General features: G+C 27.4%; 3 protein-coding genes across 3 annotated transcripts in view; all 3 read left to right on the top strand.

The window, feature by feature from the left end:
- Phum_PHUM570680 (glutamate receptor, ionotropic kainate 2 precursor, putative) overlaps nt 1-6,679 on the top strand; it is a gene marked incomplete at both ends in the record, with an annotated part of 14,244 nt that extends 7,565 nt beyond the window's left edge. The window contains 9 exons of the mRNA XM_002432089.1: nt 1,787-1,984; nt 2,290-2,457; nt 2,542-2,745; nt 2,813-3,010; nt 3,209-3,313; nt 4,196-4,453; nt 5,802-5,999; nt 6,074-6,299; nt 6,384-6,679. Coding sequence (XP_002432134.1) covers nt 1,787-1,984; nt 2,290-2,457; nt 2,542-2,745; nt 2,813-3,010; nt 3,209-3,313; nt 4,196-4,453; nt 5,802-5,999; nt 6,074-6,299; nt 6,384-6,679 — 1,851 coding nt within the window. The remainder of the gene's footprint in view (nt 1-1,786; nt 1,985-2,289; nt 2,458-2,541; nt 2,746-2,812; nt 3,011-3,208; nt 3,314-4,195; nt 4,454-5,801; nt 6,000-6,073; nt 6,300-6,383) is intronic.
- A 2,019-nt stretch (nt 6,680-8,698) lies between these two features.
- Nucleotides 8,699-11,291, top strand: Phum_PHUM570670 (arylsulfatase B precursor, putative; the record flags this gene model as incomplete). The annotated part of the gene is made up of 12 exons (XM_002432088.1): nt 8,699-8,821; nt 8,890-9,049; nt 9,121-9,280; nt 9,577-9,643; nt 9,721-9,819; nt 9,895-10,048; nt 10,144-10,301; nt 10,365-10,506; nt 10,585-10,728; nt 10,805-11,014; nt 11,130-11,170; nt 11,205-11,291. 12 exons carry the CDS (start codon nt 8,699-8,701, stop codon nt 11,289-11,291), a joined length of 1,545 nt encoding a protein of 514 aa, XP_002432133.1.
- A 512-nt stretch (nt 11,292-11,803) lies between these two features.
- On the top strand, nt 11,804-13,992 carry Phum_PHUM570660 (serine/threonine-protein phosphatase PP-V, putative; the record flags this gene model as incomplete). The annotated part of the gene is made up of 7 exons (XM_002432087.1): nt 11,804-11,855; nt 12,619-12,750; nt 12,848-13,078; nt 13,155-13,331; nt 13,409-13,560; nt 13,645-13,779; nt 13,903-13,992. The coding sequence occupies 7 exons, from the start codon at nt 11,804-11,806 to the stop codon at nt 13,990-13,992; spliced, it is 969 nt and encodes a 322-aa protein (XP_002432132.1).
- Nucleotides 13,993-14,160: the final 168 nt, after the last annotated feature.

The raw sequence follows: 14,160 nt of genomic DNA, 5'->3' as shown, positions 1-14,160 counted from the left end.
ACGATAATGATTTTTTTTTTTGTTATCAATCGTATTAAACGTTCGCCCGTTCGCTCGTTCGTTCGTTCGAAAAAAAAAAAAACATTTAATTATGAATAAATATTTAATATTAAAAAAAAAAAAATGGCTGACGTTTTCAAGATGGCGGAAAACCAGGTTATCATGAAAAAAAAAAAATATATATATATACATATTTTTTTTTACAAAAACAAACAAACAAACAAAAAAAGGGAAAAAGGTTTTCGATGGGGGGACCCGAAAAGATTTTAACCAACGGAATGGAAAATAATAAAAAAAAAAAAAAAAAAAAAAAAAGGCGGTTGAGTACGGCGAAAGTTCCGACGGACGAAATCGAACGGGAGGAAATCGAAAAAAACTTATTAAAATTTTCTTTTTCATTATTATTATTATTATTATTATTATTATTATTATTTATTTATTTATTTATTTATTTATTTATTGAAAACATTTCAGGTTTTATTCCTTAAAAACGACGACGATAATAATGATGATAATTTTTTTTTATTTAAAATAATAAAAGAAAATTTACGATTGTAATATTTTCTTTTTTTTTTTTTTTCATAACTTCCGGTTTTGAATTTTTTAATTAATATTAAATAATAATAAAAAATTTTTGTTTGTTTGTTTCTGTCGAGGTAAAACAACAAACAATTAATTTATTAAAAAATTATGACGTCAATTTTTTTAAACCGGAAATAATTTCGATTGTTTTGTTTCTTTCCCGTAATTTTTTTTTTTCTTTTTCAACTTGCATTTTTTTTTTCGTTTGTTTTCTTTTTCTTTGTCGTTTTTGTTGTTTGTTGTTGTTGTTGTTGTTTGTTAATAAATTAAAAAAGAGAGAGAAATTTTTTTTTTTTTTTTTTTTTTTTTTTATTCATTCAAGGATTTATTCGTTTCAAAATAAAAAAAAAAAAAAAGGGAATAAAAATAACGAATAACTTTTTTTTTTGTGTGTGTGTGTGCCGACCCCCCCCCCTCTTGGCAACTTTAAAAGGGGGGGAAAAGAAAAGAAAAAAAAAAACATGGCAATACTTTATTTATTCATTTCCTTTTTTTATACAAAAAAAAAAAATTCTTTTCTTTCCTTTTTCTTTCCCTTTCCTTTTTTCCTTTTTCTCTCTCTTTCTTTTTTTTTTTTTAATTTTAATTTTATTTCTTAACCGAATCGTCATTTTCTAAAGCAATACAAGAATCTTTTCTTTTTATAAAAAAATACCTTCGGGGGGTGATTTGAAAAAAAAAAATTAATAATAATAATAATAATAATAATAATAATAAAAAGACGATTGAATTCCTTTTTATTAATAAAAAAAAAAAAAAACTTTTCACGACTTTTTTCTTTTTTTTCCTTTTTTTCTTTTCCTTTTTCTATCTATTAATTCTCATGAGATGATCTTTTTTTTCTATTTCTTTTCTTTTCTTTTTTTTTTTTATATATAAAACAAAAGAAAAGTAGTAACTTTGACAATCTTTGACTTGTCTTTCGTTAAAAAAAAAAAAAAAAAAGTTTTCACGAGAGCAATAAGTTAGGTTCATCAGTCAAGACGCCATCTTGATATAATAAATAGTCGTCATAATTTAATTTATTATAACTTTTTATAATTTTTCTCTACTTCTACTTTTTCTTCTGCTTTTACGTTAACGTAAGAAAAAAATAAAATAAAATTATTATTATTATTATCGTTTTTTTTTTTTTTTCTCTCTCTCTCTCTCTCTCTCTTCTCTTTATTAATTATTATTATTATTATTATTATTTGTTTTTCAGGACGTCGAGGCCTTTCATTTGTTAAATTTAAATATAAATATAATTAACGTGACGACATTTCGTTTGATCAACATTAACGATGATGATGACGATGATAAAAAAATCAAAAACGATTTTGATAATTTAAAACGTTTAATTAAATCGATACGCGACGACGAATCCGGGGATAATTATTTAAATAATAATCAAATCTCAAAGGTAAATCCATATTATTATTATTATTATTATTATTATTAAATATTAAATTACGTAAATAAATATCATATGTAAATTCGACTCCGCCACCACAACCACCACCACCGCCATCACGGGGGAAAAAGGCTATCACAAACGTAATAACCCGATATAATATAAAGAAAATTTAATTTTCCTATTATTATTTATATATATATATATATATATATATATACTCTATGACATTAAAATTTACCGCTAGAGGGTGCAAAAGTTTTTTAAAATTTGGCGGGAAAATTAAAAAAAATTTTTGTTTGTTTTACTTACAGACGGAACCGGCTTTGATTTACGATTCGGTTTACGTTTTTGCAGCTGGTCTGCAAGCGTTCGACGGAAATCAATTATCATCATCATCATCGCCATCATCATCAAACGTTTCTTGCGAATCTGAAATACCATGGAACGAAGGATTAAGTTTAATCAATTACATAAATTCCGTAAATAATAATAATAATTGAAAGAGATTGGGGGAAAGGGGAGACAAAAATGAAAATTTTTTTTTTTTTTTTCCGATTCAACAGGTTGAATTAAAAGGTTTAACGGGACCGATTGAATTTAAAGAAGGAGAAAGAGTTCAATTTAAATTAGATTTATTAAAAATTAATTCTAAAAAAATCATCAAAGCCGGAGAATGGACCCCCAATGGGGGTCTTAACATAACAAACAAATCAATTTTTTTTCATCCGATCGATACGAATGTTACGCTCGTCGTGACAACGATATTGGTAACTATTACTATTATTATTATTACCACCACGATTGTTTCCTTATTGTTTGTTTGTTTGTCATCAGGAACAACCCTACGTCATGATGAAAACAAAAACAAATTCGAGTTTCGCATTGGAAGGTTTTTGCATCGATTTATTAGACGCCATTGCAAATTTAGTCGGTTTTAAATATAATATTAGTTTAGTACCCGATGGAAAATATGGCGTTTACGATTATAAAACCGGAGAATGGAATGGAATGGTACGTCAACTCATTGACAAGGTGATGATAATGATAATAATAATTATTTAAATTAAATAAAATGACGTCACGTTTTTTTTAAATCGTTTTTTTTTCCCCCTCGTTACTATCGATCTTTATTATTTCCCGAGAAATTTTTTTTTTTTTAATTTGGAATCCCAACGTTACGTTCTTTTTCATTTCGTTTTATTATTATTATTATTTGTAATTTAATTCCAGAAAGCGGATTTGGCCGTCGGTTCCATGACCATTAATTACGCACGTGAAAGCGTCATCGATTTTACAAAACCTTTTATGACGTTGGGGATAAGTATACTTTTCAAGGTAAATAAAAATTTCTATTTTTTTTTTTGGGGGGTGGGGAGGTAGACTTGCGGGAAAAATACCGGAAATAAAATTCTCTCATGTTTTTTTTGTTAAATTTTTATACAAGTAAAAACATTTACGAAAGAGAGAGAGAGAGAGAGAGGGGGATGGAAAATAAAAAATTTTTCGATAGATTATTCACGGAAAATTTTTTGTTTTTTGTTAGATTTGTCACTATTTTCCTTCGTCCCCCCCACACCTACTGCCCTTCCCTCCCTCTCTATATATAAAAATTCAATAAGCGTGCGATGACATCTCTCTCTCTCTCTCTCGAAAAAAAAAAAGAGGAAAAAATTGAAAAAAAAAAAATTTTAAGAAGCAATTTCGTAGTACGTAAATAAATAAATAAATAAAAATGTGAAATCACATATCAAAAAAAAAAGAATGATAATAATAATAATAATAATAATAATAATAATAATAATAATAATAATTTTTGCACTTCAGGTATTTTTTTTTCTTTTTTTTTTCTACCCTGTCGGAAAATAACAAAAAGTAATCTTATTTGACAAACCTCCAAAAAAAAAAAATTTTTTTTATCTTTAAGAATGAAAAAAAAAAAAAAAGAAAATTCAGCACACGCGATCTTTCCCTTTTTCTATCTCTATCTCTTTCTATCTCTCTCTCTCTCATTTTCCCTTGCTGGAAAAAAAAGCTCATAAATTTTGTCAAAAAGTCAACGAACAACAAATCGGTCCTAAACATTTCATCGCATTTTTTTTTGCTTTTCGTAAAAAAAAATTTTTTTTTTTACGGGTTAATATCGTTATGAGCAACATAATCGTTTCCGGTATTTATTACGTCATCATTTCCGCTTCGTTTTGTTTTTTTTTTTTCCAGGTACCCAAAAATCAAGCCGCACAATTATTTTCATTTATGAATCCTCTCGCTCTCAACATTTGGTTTTACATATTCGCCGCATACGCATTGGTATCATTAACCCTTTTGATTGTTGCTCGTCTCAGTCCATACGAATGGCAAAATCCTCACGTTTGTTCTCCAGCAAACAATTACGTCATCAATCCGTTTACGATGGGCAATTGTTTTTGGTTTACAGTTGGAAGTTTAATGCAACAAGGATCCGATCTTAATCCTAGGGTAATTTTCTTTTTTTTTTCTCGTTAATTTATAATCATTAAAGTTTTCTTCTGCTTTTCCTATCGTATCCTACCCTACTACCCCCTTTCTACCTCCATCTACCGTAACAAAAAACTTTCTCCAGTCATTTATTAAAAATAAAATAATAATTTAAAAAAAAAAAAAAAAAAAAAAAATTTTTTTTTTTTTCTTAAAAATTCGGATCGTAAAAAGAATTTTACATTTACCGCATTTAACACGTAAAACAAATTTTTCTTATAAAAAAAATTACGATAATAATTTTTACCTCATTTACTATTTTTTTTACTTTATTTTGGAAATTTTCCCGGGGATTTTTTTTTTTTTCCTAATCGTCGTCTGCTGGGACAATGAATAACAAAAAAATTTTTTTTCTATTCTTTTTATTACTTTTTTTATTATTTCGGGAGGGGGCGGGGGAAAGGGGAAAACAATAAAATTATGAAAAAGAGAAAAGAAAAAAATTTTTTTTTCGAATCGTTTGAATTTGAAAAAGCCTGGAAAAACACACCAAAAAAAAATTTTTTTTTTTTTTTTTTAATTTGTTAAATTTCGATTGTTTTAATCAAACAACACTCACGAAAACAAAAACAAACAAACACGTACAAACAACAAAAAAACATGTTTTAAAAAAAAAAAACCGTGAGCGTATATATATAACTCTTCCATTACTTTTTTTTTTTTTTCGTTGGAAATTTACCAAATTTCAAAAGAAGAACTTTTCCAGAAAAGTTATCTTCACTCATTCCATTTCACCCTTTATTCTCTCTCTCTCTCTCTCTCTCACACACATCCTCCCATGTTAAAAAAAAAAAAAAATAAAATGAAACCGAAAATGCGTCTGCTGGCAAAAATAAAAAATAAAAAAAATAAATAAATTGATTTCAAGGTTCCAATAAACTTTTCCGAACAAAAAAAAAAAAAAATATTTAATAGATTTCTATGACCGAATATCTTATCAGAATTAATAATAATAATAATAATGATAATAATAATGATGATTATTTTTTACTTTATCAACGATGATCTCTTTACTAAATTAAAAAACTTAAACGACAAACATTAAAAACGATTCTCCAGCAGACAAAAATAAATAAATAAATAATAACAATAATGATTTGTAAAGCGTGGGTGGGTGTGTGGGTGCGCGTACGTTTATAACCTCTCACGAAAAGTAAACGGAAAAAAAAGGGGGAGGGGGGGGTTTGAAATATCAGAATTACAAAGTAAACTTTTATGGTTAAGTCGACCACTTGTGTTTAAATCGATTTTTTTTCTTCTAGAAAGAAATAGAAAATTATTATTATTATTATTATTGTTTTTTCTGTAGAGCACTTCGACGAGGATAGTCGGCGCCATTTGGTGGTTTTTCACTCTCATCATAATCTCTTCTTACACGGCAAATTTGGCGGCTTTTTTAACCGTTGAACGCATGATATCCCCCATCGAAAATGCCGAAGATTTAGCGAGTCAAACCGACATCAAATATGGAACATTGGAAAGCGGTTCGACCATGGCTTTCTTTCGCGTGAGTTTTAATTAATTTTCCTTTTAAATTTTCCCGCCATTTTGTATGTTTTCTCAAAAGAAACAAATTTTAAGGATTCGATGATCGAAACTTATCAAAAAATGTGGAGATTTATGGAAAATAAAAAACCATCCGTTTTCGTATCCACGTACGAAGAGGGGATACAAAGAGTTTTGGATGGTAAATACGCTTTCCTCATGGAATCCACCATGTTGGATTATATTTTACAACGCGATTGCAGCCTCATACAAATCGGTGGGATTTTGGATAACAAAGGTTACGGAATCGGTACGCCAATGGGTACGAATCGACAAAATGAAAATTTCCCGCCCCTCCCTCCCCCAAAAAAAAAGAAGGAAAAGATAGACGGGTTTATTTTTTCAGGTTCGCCATGGAGAGATAAAATATCGCTCGCCATATTGGAATTACAAGAAAAAGGTGAAATACAAATATTATATGATAAATGGTGGAAAAAATTAGAAAACATTTGCGAAAAAAAAAAAAAGAAAAAAGACACGAAAGCCAATTCGTTGGGCGTCGTCAACATCGGCGGGATTTTCATCGTTTTAATCGGTGGACTCGCGTTCGCCATATTGGTCGCCATATTTGAATTTTGTTATTATTCAAAATGTGGAACGTCTATAGAAAGAGTAAGCTATTTAACGGTTTTCGAACGCTAATAAAAATCTTAACGAATTTTCTTTTCGAGAAAATTTTGGCGGGAAATCGGCCATCACTTTTGTTTCCTTTTTTCCTTTTTTTCCTTTTTAATAAAAAGTTTCAGAAAATTTACTACATCAAATTTTTACAGAAATGACTTCGCCATTTTGTTTGTATTTTGTTACATTGGAGGATCAAGAGAGAGAGAGAGAGAGAGAGAGAGAGAGAGAGAAAAACGTCATCATTCGAAATATGAAAACGTTTTAAATGCATATCAGATCAATTTTATATCGACGGCACGATTAAATTATTGATTGATATTTTCCGATAACCTCAAATCAATAATCAATAAATAAATAAATAAAATAAAAATCAATAAGTCAATTAATTAAAAAAAATTGAGCAAATATATATATAATTATTTATGTATTACGTCATCGTCATCGTCGTCAAACTTTTTTTTCTATTTCCGGTCTAATACGTCAATGTAAATAATATTAATAATAATAATAATAATAATAATAAAATTAAATTTTGCTCAACCATAAATTCTTTTTTTAATTACTAATATTATTATTATTCTTAATAAAACAAAAAAATTTTTTTATATTTGTATAAACGTTTTTATTACCATTATTATTATTATTATTTATATATAGTTTATGTAGCGTATTTGAAAATATTTTTAAAAATAAAAATTTTTTGTTTCTACATTTTAATAGTAGTAGTAGTGGTCGTTATTGTTGCTACTAATAAAATTATTATTATTATTATTATTATTATTTATTTATTTATTTATTCATTATAAATTCGTTATGTGCATATTATTATTATTACCACGTTGTGCCCCGAGCACAATTATTAATTAATAAGCACGCGCACAATTTTATTTATTTATTGTACTGTTTCAAAAAAAAAAAAAAATAATAATAATAATAATAATGTTTTTTCTATCGAGAATTATAATAATAATAATAAACGATAAAAAAAAAAAATCAAAAATTGTTTGTTATTATTTAAAAAAAAAAAAACCCTTTTTCAGCGAGAAAAAACAATGTCGAAAATAAACACCGTTTATTTAATTAAAATCTCGCTATAAAAAAAAAAAAAACAACGCTGTAAAACGCCTTACTCTGCCTTAACCCTCACTCTTACCTTCCGCTTCCGCTCTCTCTCTCTCTCACTCGCACCCACGCACGCACGAATTTGTTTACTTAACGGTTAAAATAAATGACGTCATGTTTACTTTACGACACTGCCACCTGGTATCGTTTTAACAAACCAATTGATTTATTTAATATATTTCCCCCCCGTATTTTCTTTAATGGAAAACGAAAAACAAACAAAAAATTTTCATCTTTTTTTTTCGTTTTTTTTTCTCTCTCCCGCTTTTAAATTTTATTTTCGTTAAGATTTTTTTTAATTTTTAAATTATCCACGGTGAGAAAATCATTCTGGAAAATAAACAAAACTCCCCCTCTCCCCCCCCCAAAAAAAAAAAAAAAAAAATTAATAATAAATTTGACAAAACGAACAAGCGAGCAAACAAACAAGCAAACAGAACATAATTTGATCTTTAACATTTAAATCCATTAATTAAATTTTTATTTTTGTTTCTGGCAAACGAAAAATAATAATAATAATAATGATAATAATAATAATAATAAAATTCATTTTGGCAAAAGTCCCCACACACGATTACCTGTATAACCGAATTATTTTATTTTTAAAAAAAAACAAAATTTAAATGTTTGCGTTTGTACCATTTTTTTTTTTTTTTTTGGCACTAAAAACTCAACGACCAATTCGTGACGTAATATTTTTACCACCACCACAACGAAATTCCAGGATCCCCCGGGAAAAAAAAAAAAAAAAAAAAAAAAAACAAATAATAATAATAATTAACATGGCATTGAAAACATAACGACAACGACGACGACGACGATTGTGCTTTTAGTTTAGATTTCCTGTATGAAACGATAATATTTTGTTATTATTATCATCATCAGTAGTCTCATAACACATTCAACGCATTCAAAATGTTCACTATTATTATTATTATCATCGGTTATTATTTAACGTTATGTACATGGATCGATATTATTAATTGTGAAAAATTAGTTAATAATCCACACATAATAATAATTTTAGCAGACGATTTGGTAAGATAATAATAACTTTTCACTTCGGTTAAAAAAATTTTTTTTTTGTAAAAAGAAAATTTCTCCAGGGCTGGAACGACGTAGGTTTTCACGGTTCCAATCAAATTCCGACACCTAACATAGATGCATTAGCATTTACTGGAATAATATTAAACAATTATTACGTCGCACCTGTTTGCACGCCATCGAGAAGCGCTCTACTGACTGGAAAATATCCCATACATACAGGTACGAAATCGATATGATTCCTTCATTTTTCCCCGGGTTTTCACGACGCGGGGGGGGGTGTAATATTTTAGGATTGCAACACGGTGTAATACACGGTTCAGCACCATACGGATTAAATTTAAATGAAAAATTATTACCTGAATACCTTAGGAGTTTAAATTATGTAACAAGACATGTTGGAAAATGGCATCTCGGGTCTTTTAAAAAAGACTATACTCCTGAATATAGAGGGTGAGAATTGTTTTTCTCTTGTTTTCCTCCCCGTACAGGTATGCAGCATAAAGTTATCTACGGTGGTGAACCATGGGGTTTAAGTCTTCAACATATTATTCTACCTGAAATAATAAAAACTGAATATGTAACTAAAATGATTGGTAAATGGCATTTGGGTCATTTTAAAAAAGATTATTTACCGGAGAGTAGAGGGTAGGGATTATCCTAACATATTTTAATCTGAAGATTAAGAGAGATTAAAGAATTATATATTAATTTTAATTGGATTAATTTAATTTTTTTTTTTTTATTAGTTTTGATTCTCATTATGGTTATTGGACGGGTCATCAAGATTACTATGATCACACGGCAATTGAAAATGTATGACAAAAAAAAAAAATTTTTTAATTGCAAATACTATCGAAGATGTGAAGCCATTTTTTTTTTAAATTTTCCAGCCTGGATTTTGGGGTTACGATATGAGACGAGGTATGAATGTAACAAGATCTGATTTTGGGTATTACACAACGGATTTATTTACAAACGAAGCTGTCAAAGTAAATATTAGGATAAATTAAATTTGATTTAAATATTTTCACAAAATCATTATTATTATTTTTATTTTTAATAAGGTAATCAAAGGACATGATTCGAATAAGCCTTTGTTTTTATATTTGGCACATTTGGCAACTCATTCAGGAAATAAATACAGTCCATTACAAGCACCTGCAGAAACTGTTGCTAAATTTAATTACATAAAAGATAAAAATAGAAGATTGTTTGCAGGTTTACAATTTTCTTTTTTTTCATCCATTCTGTTTTTATTCATGAAGTGGCACAAGGAAATAATTACATAAATAATGAAATAATAATAATAATAGGTATGCTGTCGAAATTGGATGAATCTGTTGGTAAAGTTGTCGAAGCATTAGCAGACTCAAACATGATTAATAATTGTGTGATTTTATTTTCAACCGATAATGGTGGACCAGCAGGTGGTTTTAATTTAAATGCAGCATCAAATTGGCCATTGAGAGGAGTATGTTTTAAATCAACAGATGAAATAGAAAACAAACAAATTTAAAAATTTTATTTAAAACAGGTTAAAGATACATTGTGGGAAGGAGGAGTGAGAGGTGTAGGTTTTATATGGAGTCCATTTTTACCATCGTCAAAAGTATCAAATGCAATGATACACATAACTGATTGGTTACCAACATTATTGTCTTTAACAAATGCATCAAGTAAGGGGGAAAAATTTTTCATAAAAAGAAACAAAATTACATAAACTTACAAAAAAAAATAAATAAATTTTTAAACAGATTCGATATCTGATATCGATGGAATAAATGTTTGGCCGAATCTTTCGAAAGGTTTACCATCAGTTAGAAAAGAAATTTTATTAAATATAGACACAGAAAGAAAAATAGCAGCATTGAGATATAAAAATTGGAAATATAAAAAGGGTACAAAAAGAATATTTAATGATTTTGAAATGATTAACCTAAAAAAAAATAATAAAACTTGAATTTGTTTTCATAGGAAATGCTAATAACTGGAATAAATGGTATGGTCCATCAGGAAGAGATATGAATTACGACTGGAATGAATTGTACAACAGCGATGCAGCGAAAGCGATAAAACATATTAAAGTCCTACCAAATAAAAAACTTGTTATGGAATTAATAAATGCAACTCAAGTGACATGTAATGTTAAAGAAGAGGAAGAAGAAGAAGATGAAAGTGACCAAAGTAAAAAAAAAAAAAAACCTTTTGCTATTTTCAATTTTGAAAAAAAAATCACTTTATAAATTTTTTAATTATCGTTAAAACTTCAGTGAAATTTACTTATTCGATATGAAAACAGATTCATGTGAAAGGGTTATTTGGCATCAAATATCCAAAATGGTTGATTTATGAGAGATAAACATATATGAAACAGGTACCACCGAGAAACAAACCGGTAGATATAAGAAGCAATCCAGTTTATTGGGACTACACATGGACAAACTGGATGGATTATTTATAAAAACAATATAAATTATGCAACAAATCAAGTAAAGATCCGAGTACTAATTTTAAAATTACAAAAATTAATAATTTCATTTACAAAATTTAAAATTTTTCATCATAAAAAAAAAAATAATAAAAATGTCATTAATATGAAAAAAAATAAAATAAAATAATTAATAAATAACGTGATATTTGTCAATAGTCAGTTTAAAATATAACTTAGCCCACGTACAAATATATAAATAATTTTTCTAAAAATACACCAATACAAAACTTTCTTTGTTAATCAAAAAAAAAAAAAAAAAAAAAATTTTATCTATATATAATTTTGACATACAATTTAAATAAATGTAAAAATTACCCGTAATGAAATCATGAGAAATAAAAAAAATCATAGAGTAAATAAAATTCCGCGTCGGCCGTGTGTGCTTTTCATTTTTTTTCCTTTTCCTTTTACCTAATTTTTTTTCCATTTCCTTTTTTAGTCGTTTGTGAACGTGTTTGATTTAACTTCTCACAGTTGTTAAAATGACTGAAATAGAGCTAAATGTAGATCATTTGATTGCTCGTTTATTAGAAGGTATGAAATTTTATTAATATATATATATATACATTAATTTAATTTAAATCCGACGTTTATTAATTAAATTTTCTACGTGAAATCATTATTATTTTTAACCGGGCGCATTTATTTCGTTTTAAATTTCATTTATTAAGAATCAATAGTCTTGACCTTGAAGTGAATCAAATGGATCGAGTGTTTGTTAAAAAAAAAAAAATTTGACTTACAATTTGACATTTGCTAATTAATTTCCCATTAGTGGAAAAAAAAAAATTCTAATTTACGAAACAAATTTGTTTTTTTTTTTTTTTAACCTTGTTTATCATAAAAAATTTTCCGCCTATTTTAAACATTTAAAAACATCAATTGTTTCATTGTTTTCATTATTATCACAAGTCAATATCAATTTTGTTGTGCACTCACCAATACCAATTTAATGAAAATTTTAATTTTTTTCTAAATTTTCTTTATATTTTAGGAAAAGAAAAATAATAATAATAATGGTAAAAATCTAATTAAAAAAAAAAAAGTCAAATAATCCTCCCCCCTCCCCCGCGTGACGGTCTGAATTTCTAATGAAAGAAGTTAATTAGAGTACAAAAAAAAATAAATCGAGAAACTCCATATCAAGATTCAATTTCATTCTATAACCTGTGTGTGATTTATATTATATAAAAAAAGTAACTTCTGTACAAAACTTTTACATTATTCCTTCCTAATAATTGCCATGTTTGGTTTGTTTTTTTTTTTTTATAAAAATTTAAATTTTATTTTATTACAGTAAGAGGATGCCGCCCTGGAAAAATTGTACAGATGTCGGAGTCGGAAGTTCGAAGCCTTTGTTTAAAATCTAGAGAAATATTTTTACAACAACCGATATTATTAGAACTTGAAGCTCCATTAAAAATATGTGGTTTGTTTCATTTTTTCCATATTTTTTACACATTTGAATCAATTACATTTACCTTATGTAGTAATTATCTTTGGAAATTTTTTTTTTTCCATTTAAGGTGACATTCATGGACAATATACGGATCTCCTCAGATTATTCGAATATGGCGGTTTTCCTCCCGATGCAAATTATTTATTTCTCGGAGATTATGTTGATCGTGGCAAACAAAGTTTAGAAACAATTTGTTTACTTTTGGCATATAAAATAAAATATCCAGAAAATTTCTTTTTACTAAGAGGAAATCACGAGTGCGCCAGTATTAATAGAATATATGGATTTTACGATGAATGTAAAAAGAAAATGTCTCCCATCGATTCTTTCATGTTTTTTATTTATTTATTTATTTATTTTTATTTTTATTCAAGGTAAACGCCGATATAATATTAAATTATGGAAGATATTTACTGATTGTTTTAATTGTTTACCAATAGCAGCCATTATTGATGAGAAAATATTTTGTTGTCATGGCGGTTTATCACCCGATTTACAAGGAATGGAACAAATCAGAAGAATAATGAGACCCACTGACGTACCCGATACTGGTTCGTTAATGATGATGATAACCAGCGAGAGAGAGAGGGGGGAGATGAAAATGATTTTGTTTGTTTGTTTGTTTAAGGTTTACTTTGTGATTTACTATGGTCTGACCCGGAAAAAGATGTACAAGGTTGGGGAGAAAATGATCGCGGAGTTTCATTCACGTTCGGAGCTGATGTCGTAGCAAAATTTTTAAATAAACACGATTTGGATTTGATATGCAGAGCTCACCAGGTTGATTTAAAAAAAAAAAAAAATTAAACTAATTTAATTTGTTTGTTTGTTTGTTTGTTAATTTGTTTGTTTCGTTTTCAAAAGGTCGTGGAAGACGGTTATGAATTTTTTGCTAAAAGACAATTGGTTACGTTATTTTCGGCGCCAAATTATTGCGGAGAATTTGATAACGCCGGAGGTATGATGTCGGTCGATGAAACGCTCATGTGTTCCTTTCAGGTATTTATAATAATAATAATAATAATAATAATTTATTTATCACGAAAAAACCTCTGTGTTATTATTATTATTATTATTATTATCATCATTATTTAATTTTTGTCTGTATATTTGTAATTTCAGATATTGAAACCGTCTGAAAAGAAAGCCAAGTATCAGTATACGGGAATGAATTCGGGTCGACCTGGAACGGGAGCGGGAAAGAGAAAATAATAATAATGATAATGATATTGATAATAATAATAATAAATCAACGACGTCAATTTTCAAAGAAACAAACCTACAAAACAAAATCATTATTATTATTATTATTATTATTATTATTATTATTATTAGTATTAATATTATTATTAGTATTAATATTATTATTTTTTTTAAAAA

Source organism: Pediculus humanus, genomic scaffold (assembly GCF_000006295.1).
Source record: "Pediculus humanus corporis 1103172108302 genomic scaffold, whole genome shotgun sequence".
Classification (NCBI taxonomy): domain Eukaryota; kingdom Metazoa; phylum Arthropoda; class Insecta; order Psocodea; family Pediculidae; genus Pediculus; species Pediculus humanus.
Note: the sequence above shows the minus strand (reverse complement) of the source record. Positions and strands in the feature narration are given on the sequence as shown.